Source organism: Lepidochelys kempii, chromosome 5, assembly GCF_965140265.1.
Source record: "Lepidochelys kempii isolate rLepKem1 chromosome 5, rLepKem1.hap2, whole genome shotgun sequence".
NCBI lineage: Eukaryota > Metazoa > Chordata > Testudines > Cheloniidae > Lepidochelys > Lepidochelys kempii.
This window is the reverse complement of record NC_133260.1, coordinates 51,747,816-51,770,396: the sequence shown is the minus strand read 5'-3', so window position 1 is coordinate 51,770,396 and position 22,581 is coordinate 51,747,816. Positions and strand designations below refer to the sequence as shown.

The following is a 22,581-nucleotide window of genomic DNA, read 5'->3' as shown; positions in this document are numbered from 1 at the left end:
TTACAAGCATCAAAAAAACAAATGGGACAAGCACTATCTCCAGCTCATTTTCTTGCAAATATTCTCAATACTCGGTAGCAGGGTCAAACCTAAACTGCTGAAGAGGATTTGGCTATGACATGGACATCCAGTAGTCAACCCTCCATAATGCCAATTATAATAAACTTCAGAGCGAAGGGTGAACCATTCAAGAAATATATGTTTGCTGATGATGTTTTAAAGAAAGTCACGTCAGTGAACTGGTGAAAATCACTTAAGCACTTGGATTCAGAGACTCTTGAAGTGATAATCTCACTTTTAACAGCAGTAGCTTCTTCTGCTGGTGTAGAAAGAATATTTTCTTCCTTTGGACTAATTCATTCCAAACTGAGAAATTGTTTGGGACCTGAAAAAGCAGGAAAGCTTGTTTTTCTTTTCCAGATTAGGAACAACCAGAAAAATGAAGGTGAAGACAACTGAGTTAGCTGCAGACGGCAATATTTTATGTTTCTCGTGTTGACCTGGCTGACCTAGTCTATTTAATGTTTGCTTTGTTTTTTTAAATATTTGATTTAACTATTTTAGTTTAAAGCAATTTTAACAAAAATAAATCTGATTTTAAAAAACTTGGATGTTTACCTAAATTCAGGTTTCAGAGTAGCAGCCATGTTAGTCTGTATCCGCAAAAAGAAAAGGAGTACTTGTGGCACCTCAGAGACTAACAAATTTATTTGAGCATAAGCTTTCGTGAGCTACAGCTCACTTCATCGGATGCATTCAGTGGAAAATACAGTGGGGAGACTTATATACATAGAGAACATGAAACAAAATTCAAAAATTCATATGCTTGTTTTGTTAAATTATATGTTTGTTGTTGAAGAAAAAAATCCAGAATACATAATGTTGTTTTAATTAAATAAAACAATTTAAATGTCTGTCTGGTGATGTTCTCCTTCTAATACAGCCATGGCAAGAAAATCCTCCAAATATTGATGACTAACCTATTGAATTGGAGATAGTTCACCTCCCAATGACTTCATAAATATCTGCTTCAATTACCTCTGGTAAATGAAATACCTAATCATTCATTTTCAGATATAGCTGTAAAACTAATCTGAAAAGTTTTCAAAAATAAATCACTTTAAAAATGTATAGTGTGTACCTTCTAAAAATGAAACCTACAACTATCTCTGAGTTGTGAAGAATATGTATGAAGGTTATAACAACCAACAAGAATGCACTTTTATGTAGAAATCCATGATTAAATAGAGTCTTCCTGACTAGTGATTTAAATCAATTTGATTTAAATCAAATCCACCATGGAATGTTTTCATCTGGTGTTCGTATGTCAGTTTTTGGCAAATTTCACAGTAATTGAAGAATGCCATATCCAGCTGATTCTGTAAAACTAATTTAGTTAGGGAGAATATAATTACCTAGTGGAATTTCATCAGGACCCTAAATAACATCTTTATTCTTACAAAAAGAGCTATGGGATTTTTAATGACTACAGCTGATCATTATATCAGACGAATGTCTTATGTGAAAGACAGCATCTCCAATACTACAGTATTCCCAAATACTGTACAATAAGGGATCATTGATTCAGCACTGACTCAAGAGGGAAGAAAGTCAGCTAGGGAGTCACTAGTTCTGTTTCCTAAAGCATCTAAGTCTTTCTTGAGGTTTTCCATCAAAGGACTGACACAGTTCAATCCTGCTTAGCTTGAAAGACCTGATAGGAACCAGCACATGGTATGGTTGGCATGACTGCAGGCAAAAATTATTATAAAGATCTACGTAAAAACATACATCATGCTAAAGAAAATATTTAGCATCAGAGCAATGAATAATAAAAGCAGTTGAAACTCAAGACACATTGAATGTGAGGAGTTCAGACCGTGAAATAAAGGACGCACAATACACTGACTCCCTAATGACCACATAATCAAATGCCACTAATAGAGACAGTGATGAGATATAAATTTCTCAATCTCTCTGAAGACGTAACCTTTCACAATGGCAGCTGAATACAGGTGAAGAAATGGGAGTAAAAAAGCATCCACGTAACTGTTGGAAAGTAGGAAAAAAGAGAGGAAAAATGACTCAGACTGGTCCAGTCTGAGTCACTGTCAAATGACAATCCAGTAATCACCCCAAACACACCAAGAAACCTGCTCTCTACAGCTAGGCACTCACATAACACAGAATATACTCCCAGTAGAAAGTCCGGCATATACACCTTAACATGTTCAAAACCGCCTTCACTAAACAAGGACACTCCACCAGAAGTAGGATGCATCACGGAACAGGCCACCCAAATACCCCAAAAAAACCCGCTTCAATACAGAAATAAAACCCCTTCTGACAGCACACGTAGTTGTCATCCACCACCCCACACTGGAACCCAGACGGAGCATCAACAAAAAACTACAACCCATACTTGAAATCTTTCCTGAACCCCCTCTTCTGGCCCTCAAGCAACCCTCCAACCTCTCCAAGCTAATCATCAGAATCATGCTCCCCACACCGACTCAAAGGGGCAACAGACCCAGCCAGAACAAGAGATGCAAAACCTGCAGACATAGCTCCACTGGTACAATGATCAACATCCAATAACAAAAATGATTAGCAGACTGGAACACATGATTTATGAGGAGAGGCTGAGGGAACTGGGATTGTTTAGTCTGCAGAAGAGAAGAATGAGGGGGGATTTGATAAGATGCTTTCAACTACCTGAAAGGGGGTTCCAAAGAGGATGAATCTAGACTGTTCTCAGTGGTAGCTGATGAAAGAACAAGGAGTAATGGTCTCAAGTTGTGGTGGAGGAGGTTTAGGTTGGATATTAGGGAAAACTTTTTCACTAGGAGGGTGGTGAAGCACTGGAATGCGTTACCTAGGGAGGTGGTAGAATCTCCTTCCTTAGAAGTTTTTAAGGTCAGGCTTGACAAAGCCCTGGCTGGGATGATTTAATTGGGAATTGGTCCTGCTTTGAGCAGGGGGTTGGACTAGATGACCTCCGGAGCTCCCTTCCAACCCTGATATTCTATGATCCCCACAACACACCTTTCAAGATCAATGGGCCCTATACACGCTGAGCACATGTGGTATACCTCATGCAGTGCACTAAATGTCCTAACAACTATGTGGGTGAAAAAAGACAATCACTACATCCTCAGATGAACTCACACAGGAAAATGATAAAACATAAAAACACCACATCACCTGCAGGTGAACATTTTACACATTTTCACTCTGTATCAGTCTTCATCCTGAAAGGAAACCTGCACAGCACTTTCAAAAGACGAGCCTTGGAGCTTAAAGTCATAACTTTGTTAAGACATTAAAAATCATGGACTGAACAGAGACACTGGATTTATGACTTATTACAACAACCTATAACCACTAACAATCTCCCTTGCTGTCTTCTGACCCCAGCCTTCCTTTTCCCCCTATGACTGGAGTGGTGTCAACAGGCCACTTCACCTTGAATGTTCCCTTGAAATATCTTAACTACTTATGCTAAACAATCTGTTCCACCTTGTATTTAGCTGTAATACTCTGAGTACATTTCCCAGACCTGAAGAAGCGCTCTATATAAGCTTGAAAGTTTGTCTCCCTCACCAACAGAAGTTGGTCCAGTAAAAGATATTACAGTAGAACCTCAGAGTTACAAACACCAGAGTTATGAATTGACTGATCAACCACACATCTCATTTGAAACTGGAAGCATGCAATCAGGCAGCAGCAGACACGCCCGCCCCCCAAAAAAGCAAATACAGTACAGTACTGTGTTAAACGTAAACTTCTAAAAAAACATAAAAGGTAAAGTTTAAAAAAATTGACAAGGTAAGAAAATTGAAATGAAACAAGCACAGAAACAGTTAAGATGGTTAAAAGCAGCATTTTTCTTCTGCATAGTAAAGTTTCAAAGCTATATTAAATCATTATTCAGTCGTAAATTTTTGAAAGAACCACCATAATGTTTTGTTCAGAGTTACGTACAACCTCCATTCCTCATGTGTTCGAAACTCTGAGGTTTTACAATATTTCACCCACCGTGTCTCTAATAAAAAAGGTTGGTACATTCAGATACCATTATGCAGGAAGCCAAAAATAATCTTTAAAACTTCTCTAAATGGAACGTTGTTACCAATGCAATAGATACTATACCTTACAAATCTCAATTTCCTATCAGCAAAGGCTTATTAGGTTGATTAATAACACAGTTTGACCTTAGGTTTCTAAGTATAAGAAAACAGGTAAGAAAAGGACAGCTAATAGCTATTTTGATGTTTCAACTCCAATTAACTTCCAGTAAGGTAACAAATTGCTTTCTAATCCATTAGATTGCTTGGCATGAAAGTGTATCATGTGATATGTTGTTCCTTCCAACTATGACAACAATGAGATAAAAATGCAACATTTTTATACAATAAAAATATTACTGATAGATAACACAGACTCCTTGTTTTTCCTAACTCTAAAAGGTACTCAAATGCCGCAGTAGGAGAGTTTATATAGAAGAGACCTCTCCCAGAGGAGTATGTTCTTTTTGAAATTTAAATTCAAATGGCTTCAGCAATCTTACCTTTTTGCAGTGTGAGAGAGAGAGAGAGAACCAAAGAGAGAGAGGAAGAAATGGGGTAGTGGGGGGAAAGGGAGACAATCACAGCAGGATGTTTTCTAGAATCTATTACAGCTACAAAATACAAAAATGTGGGGTTTGTAAATGTTCTTATAACTTTATTCAGCACTGTTTTTTAAACAAATCTGTCATTTTGTGCCAGTTTAACTGGAATGACTAATTTTTTAAAATGAGGTAAGGTAGAGTAGTAGGCTCAAGGATAAGGCATAAAATATGTGGGACAAAATTTTCCAAACTTGATTGTCTACACTTAGACACCACTATACTTGGCATGATTTTCAGATATGCTTAGCATTTCCCACTACCATTCACTTCAGTGCAAGTAGCAACTGCCTACCACCTTTAAAAATTAAGCCAGAAAGATTCTGTTTGAAGATTCAGACTTTAGGCATTTAGGTTTAGACATTTTGGTTGGATGTTTTATTGAGGGGTAAGAAATGAGAAAGTGAATAATTCATTTAAAAATAACATAATTTTGAAAAATATAAGTGCATATGTATTCCTAAATTAAATAATGAAACTGTACTCTGCAGTGCAAAATCTGTGCTACAGTAATTCCATTCCACCCTCCATCCCCAGAACATAAAAAGTTGATAGATTACCTGGTAAAAATACCATCCACAACACCAACTGTGGACTCCTCTGCAGGAACATAGGAACCGATCTGTGCCATGATCGTGATCAGTGCAACTTGTTTTATGTAGGAGCTCTTTCCACCCATGTTGGGTCCAGTAATTATCATTACCCTTTCTTTGTCCCCCTGGAAAATGCAAAACAGCTGTTAAATATACACTACTGAGACGGAGTGCTTATTTAAGTGATAGTATGCTTTACAATGAGATATGTACGAGATGTATGTACAAAGGGTATGTTCTCAGTATTTAATATGCCTTCTACATAATAAAGTTCTTTTCCTGAGGGGAAGAAGCAGCAGTTTAAAAAGAACATTATTTACTTCTAATAATAATTTTTTGAAGAAACCATTTAATAGGATATCCACTTTTGTTGCTCCATGTACAGTGTGACACTAGTGGGAATTCCCCTAATTTCATAAGAATGTTGACTCTGTGCTTGAAAAGGTTGTATGTTCTAATATGATTATAAATTTATCCTTCCATCCCATACAAAAGTACTACAGTAATGGCGCAAAACACTATGTTTTACAAACCACTACTACAACATTAGAACGGCCATACTTGGTCAGACCAATGGTCTATCGAGCACAGTATCCTATCTTTCGACAGTGACCAGTGCCAGATGTGTCAGAGGAAATGACCAGAACAGTACAATCATCAAGTGGTCCAGCCCCAGCTTCTGGCCGTCATAGGGTTAGGGACATCCAGGGCATGAGGTTACATTCTGGACCATCTTGGCTGACAACCACTGATGGACCTATCCTCCATGAACTTTCCAATTCTTTTTTGAACCCAGTTACACTTTTGGCCGTCACAACATCCCTTGGCAATGAATTCCTCGGGATGACTGTGCGTTGAGTGAAGTAATACTTCCTTTTGTTTGTTTTCAACCTGCTGCCTATTAATTTCATTGGGTGAGCAACGGTTCTTGTGTTATGCCAAGGGGTAAATAACACTGCCTTATTTATTTTCTCCATACCAGTCATGATTTCATAGACCTCTATCATATTCTCATCCCCCGCGCCCCCCACTTAGTTGTCTCCTTTTCAAGATGAACAGTCCTTTTAATTTATCCTCATATGGAAGTTGTTCCATACCCCTATTCATTTGTGTTGCCCTTCTCTGTATGTTTTCCAATTCTATCATTTTTTAGATGGGTGACCAAAACTGTGTGCACTATTCCAGGTGTGGGCGTACCATGGATTTATATAGTTGCATAATGATAATTTCTGGTTCATCATCGATTCCTATCCTAATGGTTCCTAATATTCTGTTAGTTTTTTGAATGCCACTGCACACTGAGTCAATGTTTTCAGAGAACTATCCACAATTACTCCAAGATCTCTTTCATGAGTGGTAACAACTAATTTAGAATGCATAATTTTGTATGTCTAGTTGGGATTATTTTTTCCAAATTTTGCACTTATCAACACTGAATTTCATTTTCCATTTTGTTGCCTACTCACCCTGTTTTGTGACATCCCTCTGTAACTCTTTGCAGTCTGCTTTGGTCTTAACTATCTTGAGTAATTTTGTATTGTCTGCAAACTTTGCCACTTCACTGTTTACCCCTTTTTCCAGATCATTTATGAATATGTTGAACAGCACTGGTTCCAGTACAGATCCTTAAGGACCGCACTATTTGTCTCTTTTCACTATGAAAACAGACCATCTATTCCTATCCTTTATTTCTAATCTTCTACTAATCCATGAGAGGACCTTCTTTTTTTAAACCTGTGACTGCTTACTTTGCTTAAGAGCCTTTGGTGTGGGATCTTGTCAAAGCCTTTCTGAAAGTCCAAGTACACTATATCCACTGGCTCACCCTGTTCGACATTCTTACTGACACACTCAAAGAATTCTAACAGATTGCTGAGATATGATTTCACTTTACAAAACCATGTTGACTCTTCCCCAACATATTGTGTTCATCTATGTATCAGATAATGTTCTTCATTCTAGTTTCAACCAATTTGCCTGGTACTGATGTTAGGTTTACTGGTCAGTTATTGTCAGGATCAATGCTGGAACCTATTTTAAAAATCTGCAATTTCATATTTGAGTTCCTTCAGAACTCTTGGGTGAATACCATCTGGGCCTTGTCACTTATTACTGTTTAATTTACCAATTTGTTCCAAAATCTCCTTTATTGACACCTCAATCTGGGATAGTTCCTTATATCTGTCACCTAAAAGAATGGCTCAGGTGTGGGAATCTCCCCCACATTCTTTGCAGTGAACACCAATGCAAAGAATTCATTTCTCTGCAACGGCCCTGTCTTCCTTGAATGTACTTTTAGCACCTTGATCATCCAGTGGCCCCACTGACTGTTTGGCAGACTTTCTGCTTCTTGATGTACTTTAAAAAAACAACAACAACCACCTTTGCTGTTAGTTTGTGTCTTTTGCTAAATTGCTCTTCAAATTCTTTTTTGGACTGCCTAATTATACTTTTACACTTGACTTGCCAGAGTTTATGCTCCTTTCTATTTTCCTCAGTAGGATCTGACTTCCAATTTTTACAGGATGCCTTTTTGCCTCTAACTACCTCCATTACTCTGCTGTTTAGCCATAGTGGCATTTGTATAGTTCTTGTATTACTGTTTTCTTTAATTTGGGGAATACATTTAGTTTGAGCCTCTATTATCGTATTTTCAAATAGTTTCAAATGCAGTTTGCAGGCATTTCACCCTTTTTACTGTTCCTTTTAATTTTCATAGCTTCCTCATTTTTTTGTAGTTCCTCTTTATCAGGTTATATGCTGCTGTGGTGGGTTTCTTTGGTATTTCTCCTCCACACCCTTACATTTAATTATATTATGACTGTTATTTCTGAGTGGTTCAGCTATATTAACCTCCTGGACCAGATACTGTGCACCACGTAGGACTAATTTAAGAATTACCAAGCCCCTTGTGGGATCCAGGACTAGCCGCTTCAAGTAGCAGTCATTAATGGTGTCTACAAATTTTACCTCTGCATCCCATCCGGAGGTGACATTCCCAGTCAATATGTGGATTTTATGGCAGGGTTTTTTTTGTGTGGGTTTGTAGCCTCTCATCTCCCTGAGCATTTCACAGTCACTGTCACCATCGTGGTCAGGTGGTTGATAGGATATTCCTACTGCTATACTTTTATTATTCAAGCATGGAATTTCTATCCATTGAAATATGATTCATTTAAGATTTTTACTGTATTTGACTCTATGCTTTCTTTCACATAAAGTCCCATTCCCTCACCTATAAAACCTACTCTATCATTCTTATATATTGTGTACCCTGATATTACTGCATCCCATTATCATTCCACCAAGTTACTGGGATGCCTATTATATTAATATCCTCATTTAATACCAGGCAAGTTACCCATCTTACCCATCTTAGTATTTAAACTTCTAGTATTTGTGTACAAGAATTTATCAAATGTATCAATATTTAGTTGTCTGCCTTCATGTGATATAACTGAAGGGGACTCTTTGTTTGGCAGTTTCTCTTCAGTTCCTACCTGTACTTCATCAAGTTCTATCCTCTCCTCTTTACTAGATCTAAAGTAGCCCCTTTAATAAACTTTCCCCAAAAGAATGTGTCTGTCCAATCTGTCTACTCCTCTGCATCTCTCAGCTTTCCCCCAGCTGGACTGACTATATTATAACACTAATATTTCTTCTTTCATAAGGACTATCCTGACAGTATTGGTACATTTGGAACAGCTTTTAAAGTATTCACAGTTCTATAACTTAGTCAGTATTTTAAAATTTGTCCAGTGATTAACACTTAGACTTAATTCTTCTCCTAATAAAGAGTCTAGAATTCTCATAATTGCTATTTTTAATTTGGATTTTTCAAGAGATATCCCTTTTTCTGTACATAAAGAAAGAACAGAGCAAATATAATACCTATCGGGGTACTTCTAGGACTCCCATCATAATATCTGACCACCACACAAATATTTAAAAATGGATACATCTCTATTCCTTATTTCCCAGCCTGTAGAAGAAATAGCTTGTTTACACAAATATGTTTTGAAGTAATAAAACCAACTTTTAGGTTTGAAGTCCTATCACAAACTTGATACATAGGAAGAATCTAGTTCATGAACATTTTTAAGAGGATATCAAGGGGAAAGGGGACATGTTCATGTTATGGCCCTGATAGAAAGGCTCTAGCAATAGTTTCAGGCAGGTAAAAAAATATAGTTGAAGGCATTTCTGCAGGCATGTTCTCCTGATGATTCAAACTGTTTTATTTGAAACTAGAAGCATTTTGATGAACTAGGTTTCGACTCACCAACCATAGAAAAGTAAAGAGAGCTGGAAACACTAGAATCAACACTGATTATGTCAATATCACCCAGATTTTATCTATTGTTTCTGTAACATATGAGTTGCTAAATTATAACATTAGAACATGGCTAACAGAAAACTAAGATGATTATTGAATAAAATGCCAGATTTTTTGGAAATACCATTTGTAATTTGTTCTGAGTTGCGGAAGAATTTTTTAACGTTCATTTTGCACTGAAGCAACATACAACACTTTTATATCAACATTCTATAATAGCTTTGAAAAATAATTTGTATGTAAATGTATGCAATACAAAGTAGAATATATTTTACCATAGCAACAGCTCCATATCAACACCTACAATAAACATAGAAAAATAAAGTATGCAAAGGCAGCCGATGTTCAGAAGTAGGTTGAAAGTATTTTTTTCTGTTTGTACAAAGCAGAAGTGTAATATTACAAAAAAAATTTGAGGTGAATATTTAGTGGCAAGGATTAAAAGACCCTGCAATTCCTGAGAGAGATTTCAGTTTCTCAGAACAACTTAACACGTCCCTCCCCACCACCAAAATCATAATACATATGTTTCTCAGAAATATCCATATAAAATAAAAATATGAGCTAACATTTTTCTGCATTAGCTGTATGTTAATACAAATCTTTTGTAATAATGCTTATGTTCCTTAGAATAACCACTTAAATTCTCGTTTTCCCAACCCTAATCATACTGTCTTTTGAGGTCACCTTTTCAATTTGTTTGTGCCACTAGTCTGAATGATGTTGTTGAAGTGTGCAACTTGCTGTATGAAATCAGCAAAACGTTGATAATCAAGCAATGTGGCAAAACAGATGTGGACATGGATTCAAGAGATATCTTCTGAAATGCAAGCAAGCAGCCATCTGTATAATTAAATTTATTTATTTAATTTCCTGGACCAGAACAAATTCTAGAATCCTTCTCTTGATTGCTATTCAATTCCTCATTATAGTCCCATACTTACGGCTAGGTTGGTGCTGTTTGGAACATACTGATCTTGTTCTCCTAGCAGTTCATCAATCACAGGGTGTCTGCCATTTTTTATTATTATTTTTTTCCCTTTATCTTGCACAACTGGTCTGCACAAAGAAGATGATGTTAGTACACTGTTCATTACATTTAATTATTTAAGCATATCATGATGAATTTTAGGGAAGGCATTCTAAACAGCATACAGATATCTTTTCAATAAACCATCAACAGCTGAAAAATGAATTCTAGTGCAGAATCCATGATTCTCACACAGATGGCAGATGTGTGGGTTTGGGGAACTTTTTAAAAGAGGCATGAAACATTATGGGATGCAGATAAAATTATGGGATGGAGAAAAATGCATGATGGGACATGGGAACTGAAACCATGTTCCCAGTCAACCCTGTGCAACTCATGTGCTCCCATGAAGCACTACAAACAATTCCCAAAACTCCTTGCACTAGATGGTGGTGAGTTGCACAGTGGAATAGCTACCCATGGCGCACTGCCCTCTGCATTAAAGCAAGCGCTTCTAGTGAGGACGTGCATCGCTGACACAAGGAGTATAACGTGGACATGCACAAGCGATTTAATTACTGCGGTGACTGTATGTTAATATAATTTAGGCCTGGTCTAGCCTACAGAATTAGGTTGTCATAAGACAATTTACATTGACCTAACTCTGTAAGCGTCTACACTAAAACGTCCCTCCCACTACACGCACTTAATAACTCAATCTCCACAAGAGGTATAGCGCTTAAGTTGATGTAGATAGGTCAACACCGTGTCTGTATAGACAGTGGCTTGCTTACATCACCTGTTGCCGCTCAGTGCTAACAGCTGCAGCCCTGCTGCCCTGGGGCTGACAGGCAGGGCAGCGAGGCTCTGGCTGTCAGTGCCCCACAATGCCCAACTTAAGTCAGTGCAAGCACTCCTGGTAAAGATCCGCACCAACAGAAGGAGCGTAGTCTAGACACGAAGAGACGATTTAATTACTGTGGTGGCTGTAACGCAATCTAACTTAAATTGATTTAATTTTGTAGTGTAGACTTGCCCTCAGGGCGTCACAGCTAAATACAAGGTAGAACAGATTGTTCAGCATAAGGAGTTAACATATTGTAAAATACCACTCGAGGTGAAGTGGGCAGTTAACACCTCTGTAGTCATAAGACAAAGGACATTCATACACATCTAACAAAATATTAACAACCCAAAAAAAGCTGTAGCAGCATTTCAACTATCAAAAAGAGTTCAGAGAGCAGCGAATGGGCTTCTCTATTATGTCAGATATTTTCACAGGGATTATTCATAAATGCTGATTCATAGTTTGATAATGTACTTTCAAATTATTGTAAAATTTTTAAATTTAAAAAAGTAAATCTGCCTAACAAATTGTAATTGGTTGTGCTATTATGACACACAATTTTAGAAAAAAATAATTCACTGTACTTTTCTAATCATTCATTGAAATCATTGAAGTTTTTTAAAATTAAATAATTTACAGTGGAATGCAATAAAGTATCCTTATACCAACAACCAATTTCTTAAAATTCTGCAAATTTACAGTCTGTGAAAATTAATATAGAAACACAAGAGAGACATTATATCCAAAATATTCGAACACAGAAATGCTAAAGTGAGCTAATGTGAAGGTACAAATTCCAAACTTTCTTTCAGTAGCCCTCAAAAATTAATTATTGACATCTTCCCTGTGGGTTAACACATTAGAGAATTGTAGTAATTCCTTCTGAAGCTTAACTGATAGGCCTGCTCCCTGCCAGTTTAATATTTGATGAATTATTTAAAGTTCCCATAATGAATTAATCAGATTTTAGTTTGTTTTCTCATCTGAGTATGCAGGAGTAAGATACCAATTCTCTGTAGACAAAGATAAGCAAAGTTCTCAAAGGTCCAAAAGTGATCAACATTAGAGAGAGAGAGAGAGAGAGAGAGAGAGAGAGAGAGAGAGAAAACTGACTTCACCTACACGACACACATTTAAATATACTTCCAAAGGGCTCTACTTTGTTCTAATGCAATTTTCTAATAGCTTGCAGGTGAAGCCAGCTCACAGTTTAACCATTTACCTATAATTTTATTGCAGTTAAATAATATTAAGTAAAATATATTTTAATTGTTTAATATATCCAACTGTTACAATATCTCCCAATAACATTATTTATTCCTTCAGTAAGACTTGGAAAAGTACTCTATTGCAATGATTTCCAGTGTATACCTAATTTAATTAGTATAGTAGTAAACTAGTAAATGTATAGAATATGTTTAGAATATTTTGGAAATCAAGACAAATCACGTAACAGAAAATTATTTAGCTAAAAATATTTTTGTTTTACTCTTAGTTGTTTCCACGAAGCTTTGTATTTTCTCAAATGCCTTTCCTATGCAGAAGTAAAGTTTTATGTGGGTATACAAACCACAAGCCATCAACAGAAGGGAAAATTTGTGGGCTGATAAATATTAGGACTAACAGGTTGAAACACAAAGCTCTCATATAGTCTGTGGAAATCATCATCTGCAAATATTAGTTTTTATAGAAATGTTAGTACTAAAAAGACAAAGATCAAAATTTTTTGTATTCTAAACATAATAAAACGGTCTTATAAGAACAAGTGAACAAAATTCTCTCTCTTCATATTTACTCAGCTTTATACCTAAGTTCCCTCTGAGGCACACAGCACTGCAGCAGGCTATAAAGAGCCTTGCAAGCGTGCAGTAACAGGGGCCTGGCAGGGAGGGGAGAAAGTTGGGGCGTGCAGGCCAGGGCTGCCGTTGGCCTCCTCCCTGGCCCCAAAGCTCCTGCCAGCGGGGAGAAGGCTGGGGGGAGTCCTCTGGCTCCAGCCGTGGAGCTGCTGCTGGCAGAGAGAGGGCTGGAAGGAATCCTCTCGCCCCAGCCCCAGGGCTGCTGCAGACAGGGAGAGAGCTGGGAGGAATCCCTGGGGCTGCTGCTGGCGGGGAGAGGGCTGGGAGGAATCCTCTGGCCCTAGCCGCAGGGCATCCTGCCCCCCAAATTTCTCATTCCCAGCCCCACCCCAGAACCCGCACCGCCAACTGGAGCCCTCACCCCACACCCCAACCCTCTGCCACAGCCCTGAGCCCCCTGCACTCCAAACCCCTCATCCATGGCCCCACCCCAGAGCCTGCATCCCAGCCCTAAACCCCCTCCCACAATCCAAACCCCTCGGCCCCACCCCCGCCACAAAATATCACCTCCCTATTGGTGCACCAACAAAATTCATTCTGCACATGGATATAAAAAATTTGAGGGAACATTGCTTTAAGCCAATATTGGGAGTTTTAGCAAAGGTGTTATTTGGTATGTCAGCTGAGGTCTACTAAATTGAAACAGACTGAAAACTGATCAGCACTGTAGACATTTCAGGACCTACTCCATGGAAGCATAAAGCTTTGGCCCCAATCCTACACAGATTTATACAAGTTTAATTTGACACACTGAACACTTCATTTGAAGACAATGGAACTATGTACGTATGAGTAAATTGTTGTTGACAAAATGCAAATCTTTCTAAAAACTTGTTGTTGTCTTTGCATTATATAATTTACATGGTAAACTCATCAGGGTTGAGACCATGCCTTAGTCTATGTTTGTAAAACAATGCTGAAACTTACAGTACTATCAACATATTTAACAGTACATTTTACTGTGCTAAGTACACCAGATCAAAGCTTATTTTAATATTCTGCCTTTTAAATCAATAAACAGTTTAAAACTGATTACCTGCAATAGTCTCCTTGTTTAGCAACCTTGGCCAATGAGAAAATGCAGTCAATAGTTGCTAGATGCCCAACCGCCTTCAACACAGAGTGATAATATTCACTAAAATGACTATATATATGTAGAGAAGGGAGAAAATAATGAACAAAAATAAATAAATAACTTCATATGAATCCGTATTTTGACATGTATTGTCAAAATATAGCCTTTGCTTGGCTCTCACAGGGCTCTTATGGTATTAAAATTAGACTAAAATCAAATCTCCCAGCAGTTTGTCAAACTTCTAATGTGGAACTCAATCTTAATCATGATGAACTTTATATTCATAGTGTAACCCTGCATTATTTCTGCCCATTAAAAGGAAGGCAAACTGAAATTAATTAACTTGTATATAAAGGGTCTGCAGCTGATCCCTGCTGCCTAAGGGACTCCACAAAAATGTTCCTGTTTATCACAGTGGCTGACTGAACTCAGTCACTCACTTCAACTGTAAGTTATTGTAAGGAAAAAATCAAAAAAGTGCTCTGACACAGGAGCTCTCCAAGGTCTCTTAGAAAACAAGGCTCTTCACCATAGAAAGTTCATAATTTCATTTCCCTTTCTGAGTACAGTTCCTTCAATACATGTATGAAGTTAACAGAGGCCAAAGACAAAGTTTTCAGTAGACTCACTCCCTTAGCCTCAATACATTTCTTTCCTTTCCAGTTAATTAATTTATAGTCGGAAGATACGCTGGAGGGGAGGGATAGGATACAGAAGGACCTAGACAAATTGGAGGATTGGGCCAAAAGAAATCTGATGAGGTTCAATAAGGATAAGTGCAGTTCTGCGGAAAAGGACCTAGGGATGACAGTGGACGAGAAGCTGGATATGAGTCAGCAGTGTGCCCTTGTTGCCAAGAAGGCCAAGGGCATTTTGGGATGTATAAGTAGGGGCATAGCGAGCAGATCGAGGGACGTGATCGTTCCCCTCTATTCGACATTGGTGAGGCCTCATCTGGAGTACTGTGTCCAGTTTTGGGCCCCACACTTCAAGAAGGATGTGGATAAATTGGAGAGAGTCCAGCGAAGGGCAACAAAAATGATTAGGGGTCTGGAACACATGAGTTATGAGGAGAGGCTGAGGGAGCTGGGATTGTTTAGCCTGCAGAAGAGAAGAATGAGGGGGGATTTGATAGCTGCTTTCAACTACCTGAAAGGGGGTTCCAAAGAGGATGGCTCTAGACTGTTCTCAATGGTAGCAGATGACAGAACAAGGAGTAATGGTCTCAAGTTGCAGTGGGGGAGGTTTAGATTGGATATTAGGAAAAACTTTTTCACTAAGAGGGTGGTGAAACACTGGAATGCGTTACCTAGGGAGGTGGTAGAATCTCCTTCCTTAGAGGTTTTTAAGGTCAGGCTTGACAAAGCCCTGGCTGGGATGATTTAACTGGGAATTGGTCCTGCTTCGAGCAGGGGGTTGGACTAGATGACCTTCTGGGGTCCCTTCCAACCCTGATATTCTATGATTCTAAGATTTAAAGGTATCTACAGTTCTACTTGTAAAATTGGAAACATAAGGGAAACAAAACATGCTGAGGGAAGAAAAAACTCAAAAAATGAAAGATTGTCTCCGACAAAGTAACTCTCATTTTCCCCATCTCTATACTGCTCTAGCAGCAAATGTGGGAAATTCACCGAAGTGGAAGACAATTTGAAGGGGAAGAACTCAAAAAATTAAAAATGGCTCATAAAAGAAAATACCTAAACTCCACAGATGAGAACCAAAGTTAAGAGGCTTATGGCAAAAAGGATGTGAATCCAATCACTGTCCAAAGAGGTTTAAGCAAAAAAGTTGGAAAAATCACTTTTAAACTAGGGTTGTTAATTAATCGCAGTTAACTCACACGATTTACTCAAAAAATTAATCGTGATTAAAAAGTTAATCACGATTAATCGCAGTTTTAATTGCACTGTTAAACAATAGAATACCAATTGAAATTTATTAAATATTTCAGATTTTTTTTATATTTTCATATACATTGTATTCTGTTATAATTGAAATTGAAGTTTTTTATTCAAATATTTGCACTGTAAAAATGATAAATAGTATTTTTCAATTCACCTCATATAAGTACTGTAGTGCAATCTCTTTGCCGTGAAAATGCAACTTACAAATGTAATTTGTTACATAACTGCACTCAAACAAAACAATGTAAAACTTCAGAGCCTGCAAGTCCACTCAGTCCTACTTCTTGTTCAGCCAATCACTAAGACAAACAAGTTTGTTCATGTTTACAGAAGATAATGCTGCCCTCTTCTTATTTACATCACCAGAAAGTGAGAACAGGCATTTGCAAGGCACTTTTGTAGCCAGCATTGCAAGGTATTTACTTGCCAGATATGCTAAACATTTGTGTGCCCCTTCACGCTTTGGCCACCATTCCAGAAGACATGCTTCCATGCTGATGATGCTTGTTAAAAAAAAAAAAAAATGCATTAATTAAATGTGTTACTGAACTCCTTGGGGGGAGAATTATATGTCTCCTGCTCTGTTTTACCCACAGTCTGCCACATATTTCATATTATAGCAGTCTTGGATGATGACCCAGCACATGTACATTTTAAGAACACTTTCACTGCTGATTTGACAAAACACAAAGGTACCAATGTGAGATTTAGAAAGATAGCTACAACACTTGACCCAAGGTTTAAGAACCTGAAGTGCCTTCCAATATCTGAGAGGGACGAGGTGTGGAGCATGCTTTCAGAAGTCTTAAAAGAGCAACACTCTGATGCGGAAACTATAGAACCCAAATCACCAAAAAAGAAAATCAATCTTCTGCTGGTGACATCTGACTCAGATAATTAAAATGAACATGCGTCAGTCTGCACTGCTGTGGACTGTTATAGAGTATAACTCGTTATCAGCATGGAAGCATGTCCCCTGGAATGGTGGTTGAAGCTTATGAATCTTTAGTACATCTGGCACATAAATATCTGGTGACACCGGCTACAACAATACAATAAGAAGGCCTGTTCTTACTTTCAGGTGATATTGTAAATAAGAGGTGGGCAGTATTACATCCTGCAAATGGAAACAAACTTGTTTCTCTTAGCGATTGGTTGAACAAGAAGTAGGACTGAGTGGACATGCAGGCTCTAAAATTGTAAATTGTTTTATTTTTGAAAGCAGTTTTGTTTGTACATAATTCTACATTTGTAAGTTCAACTTTCATAATAAAGAGATTGCACTACAGTATTTGTATTAGGTGAACTGAAAAATACTATTTCTTTTGTTTTTTTTACAGTGCAAATACTTGTAATCAAAAATAAATATGAAGTGAGCACTGTACACTTTGTATTCTATGTTGTAATTGAAATCAAAATATTTGAAAATGTAGAAAACATCCAAAAATATTTAAGTGGTATTTGTAGCGAGGTGATGACTCACCGGTGCGACGTCTCCTGCTGGTTGTCTTGGGAATTAGCTCTTCTAGCCCAGAGCACTCTCTGCAGGCCAGTGTCTTGCCTGCCACTGGCCCCCCCGTGTCCCTCCCGAACCCCAGTGCCCCTCTACATCAGGGTTCTACCCCCCAGCAGTAGCCGACAATCTGGGTCTCCCCACTCAGGGAACCCCCAACCCTCTATCCCCAAGTTGCCTCAGTGGCTACTGCCAGTCACCATCTAGCCCCGCTCACTGGGGCAGACTGCAGTCTGTAAACCACTCATCAGCCTTTGCCTATTCCCAGCCTACACCTCTGTAGCCCCAGTACCTTTCCTGGCCTTTAGCAAGGCCTGGAGGATTTCCAGGCTGGAGCTCCCCAGCTCCTCTGGCCTTTCCGCAGCCCTGCTCTACTCCAGGTACCCTTTTCTCCCAGGCAGCCAGGTCCTTTTCACTAGAGAGACAGTCTGCCTGAGCTCCTGGCTCACAGCCCTTTTATAGGGCCAGCTGTGGCCTGACTGGGGTGTGGCCCCATCTGTGGCTGTTTCCCCAATCAGACTAGGCTTTTTTCTAGGCCCCAGCCCTCTCCAAGGGCTGGCTTTTAACCACTTCTGAGCCGAAGTGGGGTGACCACCCCGCTATAGTATTCTATTATTGTTTAACAATGCAATTAATCACGCAATTAACTTTTTTTAATTGCTTGACAGCCCTATTTTAAACTGCTACGAAATTCAAAGCCCACTTTTGAGAAAACAAAGAACAATTTGGGTAAACTCTATCTAGATATAAAACTTCTATCATATGCAAGTAGTGAGGGGGCAATATTACTGAAATAATGTTTCTAATGAAAGCACAGTTACAGATAATAAAATGGTTAAAATCCAAGATGTATGCCTGCACAGAATCTGAACAATTATTTGAGACACTGACTGTGGATATTCTGAACATCCTCAACACAGAAAAGTATCAGTATTATTACATGTTACAGCGAATTATGCCTTAATTCTTCAATAATGAGACACTTAATGAAGAATTCAGGCAGTATTTGAATATAATGTTTTAAAAGGACATTCAGCTTAAAAATCGTACATTACAAACAAATGTCTTTACCTATGTCACATTTATGACTATTAAAGTGAAAAAATATTAAAAATTCAATTTGCTTGTTACAATGAATGACCTTTGTTTTCTTTTTCAGTTACTTTGAACTTGAACAATAAAATCACTAAAGTCAGTTTCACTTTCTTTTGTAATCAGTTGCACCTTTCAAGTCCTTAGTGCTGCAATATTTAGGTTTCAACATAGCTCCCCAGTATTTGATTTGTTCAAAAACTGATTTCATTGGAATTTAAAATACTGAGGAAACATTCCTGTTAGTCTTAGGTTTTATAAAAATTTTATTTTAAGAGCTTTAAATTTAGGACCATATTTTAGTTTAGATTTCTTGTAGACTGCCTTATGAGAAACTAATCAGCAATTTCTTCTTTTCATTTTGAGAAACATTTTCTTTTCTTGCTTTCATAGCTAGCAAAAAAAACAAAACCAAAAACAAAAAACCCAAACAAACCAAAAACAAAAAACCCATCAGATTCTACTTTTCATTGTAAACTCACTCTAAAAAATTTAGCCATTCAGTGTTGCAGTCGAGGACTAGCTGCTCCCGGAGCTGATTCAGATGTCTGTAATTTTCTACAATAAAAGGAGAGTGGAAACGGCTGACAGCTTTTGTGCTAGAAGAGAGAAAAAAAGCCAAATAGGAAATCAAGGTTACTAAGCAATCAGTTACATCATCAACATGGAAAATTAGACTAGCTTTCTTATTCTCTGTGAGCCTTGAAAATAAATAGATGTAAAAAAAATGCATGTTCTATTATTGTACTGCTGAACTCTGTTGATTCCAATAATCTTTATAGTAAATGAAGTACTTGGTTACTATGGTGCAGTCAGTGCAGAAAGCTTTTGAAATACATTTCAGAACGTAATATAAATGGCCAAAGAGCATGGCATACAATATTCTGCTTAGCAACAGAGGTTTATCATCTTTAAAAAAGCAAAAACGGGTGACTTTTTGTGACTAATAGTGATTGTACTTATAACAAACATCAAATAATTTCACAATGATGACCTCACTGAGGAAGACTTATTGGTAGCCTAAGGCAAAGTTAGTAAACACAGGCTGTGTCTTGCATGAATGTTAGTTTGATTTGGGACACTTAAAAAAAAAATTTCTTTTTTGACATTAGCACACATTATCTCGCAAGTTACAGTTACAATAATTTATTGTTCAAAACATTAGTTATGGACTACTGTATATACTTTTCTTATTGTTGCTCTTCCGTAAACCAATAGCCTAACAGCACATAACTGGAGCATGCTTTATTATGCCTATTACTGGGTTAGATAATATTAAAGAATATTATCCCTCTCTCGATTACCTTGAGCATTGAAGTGTTAAGTGACCTTGCTAGTTATCTGTGCAATTGTGATCACATATTACATTTTTCATTTTTAAGGTGCTCAACACACTATTTAAATAATAAACCAGAAGTCAGAGAAGAAAAAAGCCAATTAGATCATCCAGCCAATCGTCATCTCATCTACCAGAATCCCTCCTCCTTCGCCCCCAAATAGCTAAAGCAATTCTTATGTAACAATCAACAAAACAAGCAAGGTTTGTATACATGAGTGTAAAATAACATTTTAATGACAATGACTTCATTCAGATACACAAATGTCATATCTTTAGATGGCTACGGTTATAGCTCTGAATAAATATAAAACCCACCATGATTATGTGAATAGGATACTGTATATAGACACACACATGCATAGCATATATATTATGTAATACAAACAGATTAAGAAAAATAACTTGCACACAAATTTCTATTGAGGTTTTTTTTTTCCCTCCCAAAGTCAAGCATAATTGTTGTTAAGGATCTATCCTGCTAAACATTTCTTCCAGGAACTCAACTTCCCAGTATTTTACAGACTTTACTATAATGTATGAATTAAAGGGTTTTTTTGTTTAATTGCTTTTTAAAACTGTTTAAAGGTTGGGCAAAAAGAAAAATATATACTACCTACATTTTAATAATAAAAGAAGAATTATACTATAGTTCTGTCTATGTGCTGGAATAAAACAAAAATTAAAGACATTTTTACATACCTACCAACTTTAACCCAATCAGAGGGTACAGAAGATAAGAGTGAATTCTTGACTTCTATCAGAAACTAAAATAAATAAAAAATGTTTACACATTAAAGATGTGATTATTAGACTATTCAACCAAGTTCTTCATACACAAAAATGTCTGTGTGCAAGTAATAGCATTTGACTCTTGGTAGCGTTCACAGTTATGATGAACTATGTCCACATGCTTAAGACGACACAGCCCAGCGCCCCAAATATATTCAAACTGGGGAGATTTTGAAGAAAACATCCTGTATGACTGTGGTCTGCACAAACAAGTTATCTTTTTTCATTCTCCCCTCACTCCATTCTCAAAACAAATCCCTTTTCTCTGAATACCTGATGGCCATTAACTAGCCAGAGGCTAAATTCCTGCATAATCCATGCACAATTATTTCTCTATAGAGTGGATTTATGCAAGCCCTTTACTCTGACTGGCTACTGCAAATGCCCCTATTCTGATGGGATACTGTGTTTAGAAACCCTCAGCGATAGGTCTACAACTAACAGGGATTCATAAACTCCTCACCATCTTCCCACTCACACTAACCTGAAATATCAAATACAATCCAATTTAAAGAGATTACTTTCTAAGTAGGAGTCTTCGACCAGGGTAAATGAGAAGTTGGTGAAGGAATGCATTCAGAAGACAGGGTTTAGTGTGGGCAATGGGGTAAGGAAAGGGTCAGAAACTGAGGCAGCTATATTTGCTGTGGTCATGGCGACTGAGAATTGAAGGCAGTGGTCAATGAGTGTGCAGAAATTCATAGGACCCAAGTACAGCACAGGGATAAAAGGAAGAGGAGAACATTTCAGTATAATAACTTGAAGCTGTGTCCCCTTAACCCAATGACAACTAGAGCTGGTTGGAAATTTTTCAAAGGAATGTTTTCCCATTGGAAAATGCCAATTCATTGAAATCAAAATGTTGCCAATTTTTTCATGACAAAAATAGACAATATGTGAAGTGACCTTCTCCCACACTTGGGTTTCCTCACTTCTCCCCCCGCAACATTCTCCTCCTCCTCCTCTCCAGTCACAGATGCAGAAGATTCTCGTCTGTTCTTCTCCTCTAGCCTCTCCACTTGCACCAGGGACCCCAACCCATCCCATTCTCATCTCCTCCCATACTCTTCTCTTTAATCTTTGGCTCTTTCCCCTAACAATACAGACATGCTTTAGTCTCTCCCATCTTAAAAAAATCCTTTCCCTAACTCCACTTGCCTCGCCAACCACCACCCCAACTCTCCCTTCTTTTCACTCATAAGCTCACCAAGAACACAAAGTGTACAGTGCTCATTTTATATTATTTTTATTACAAATATTTGCTCTGCAAAAAAGATGAACAAAAGATAGTGCAACCTACAAGTCCAAGCATGAAGGGGCATATGAATGTTTAGCATATCTGACACTTAAATACCTTGCAACACCACCATTTGAAGGCCTGTTGTCACTTTCAGGTGACTGTACATAAGAAGTAGGCAGCATTATCTTTCATCAAACCTGTTTGTCTCAGCAATTGGTTGAACAAGGTGTAGAACTGAGTGGACTTGTGGGCTCTAAAGTTTTACATTGTTTGTTTTTGGGTGCAGTTATGTAAAAAAAATTCTGCATTTGTAAGTTGAACTTTCATGAAAAAGATTGCATTGCAGCTCTTGTAT

The 22,581-nt window shown here is 37.7% G+C and overlaps 1 protein-coding gene across 6 annotated transcripts in view; it reads right to left on the bottom strand.

Moving 5' to 3' along the window:
* MSH3 (mutS homolog 3) overlaps positions 1–22,581 on the bottom strand; it is a 190,218-nt gene that overhangs the window by 56,425 nt on the left and 111,212 nt on the right. For all 6 annotated transcript variants that reach the window (XM_073344375.1, XM_073344373.1, XM_073344377.1 and 3 more), the window contains 5 exons: positions 20,897–20,961; positions 19,341–19,457; positions 14,308–14,415; positions 10,543–10,657; positions 5,230–5,387 (listed from right to left, as the gene is read on the bottom strand). In XM_073344375.1, coding sequence (XP_073200476.1) covers positions 5,230–5,387; positions 10,543–10,657; positions 14,308–14,415; positions 19,341–19,457; positions 20,897–20,961 — 563 coding nt within the window. The remainder of the gene's footprint in view (positions 1–5,229; positions 5,388–10,542; positions 10,658–14,307; positions 14,416–19,340; positions 19,458–20,896; positions 20,962–22,581) is intronic.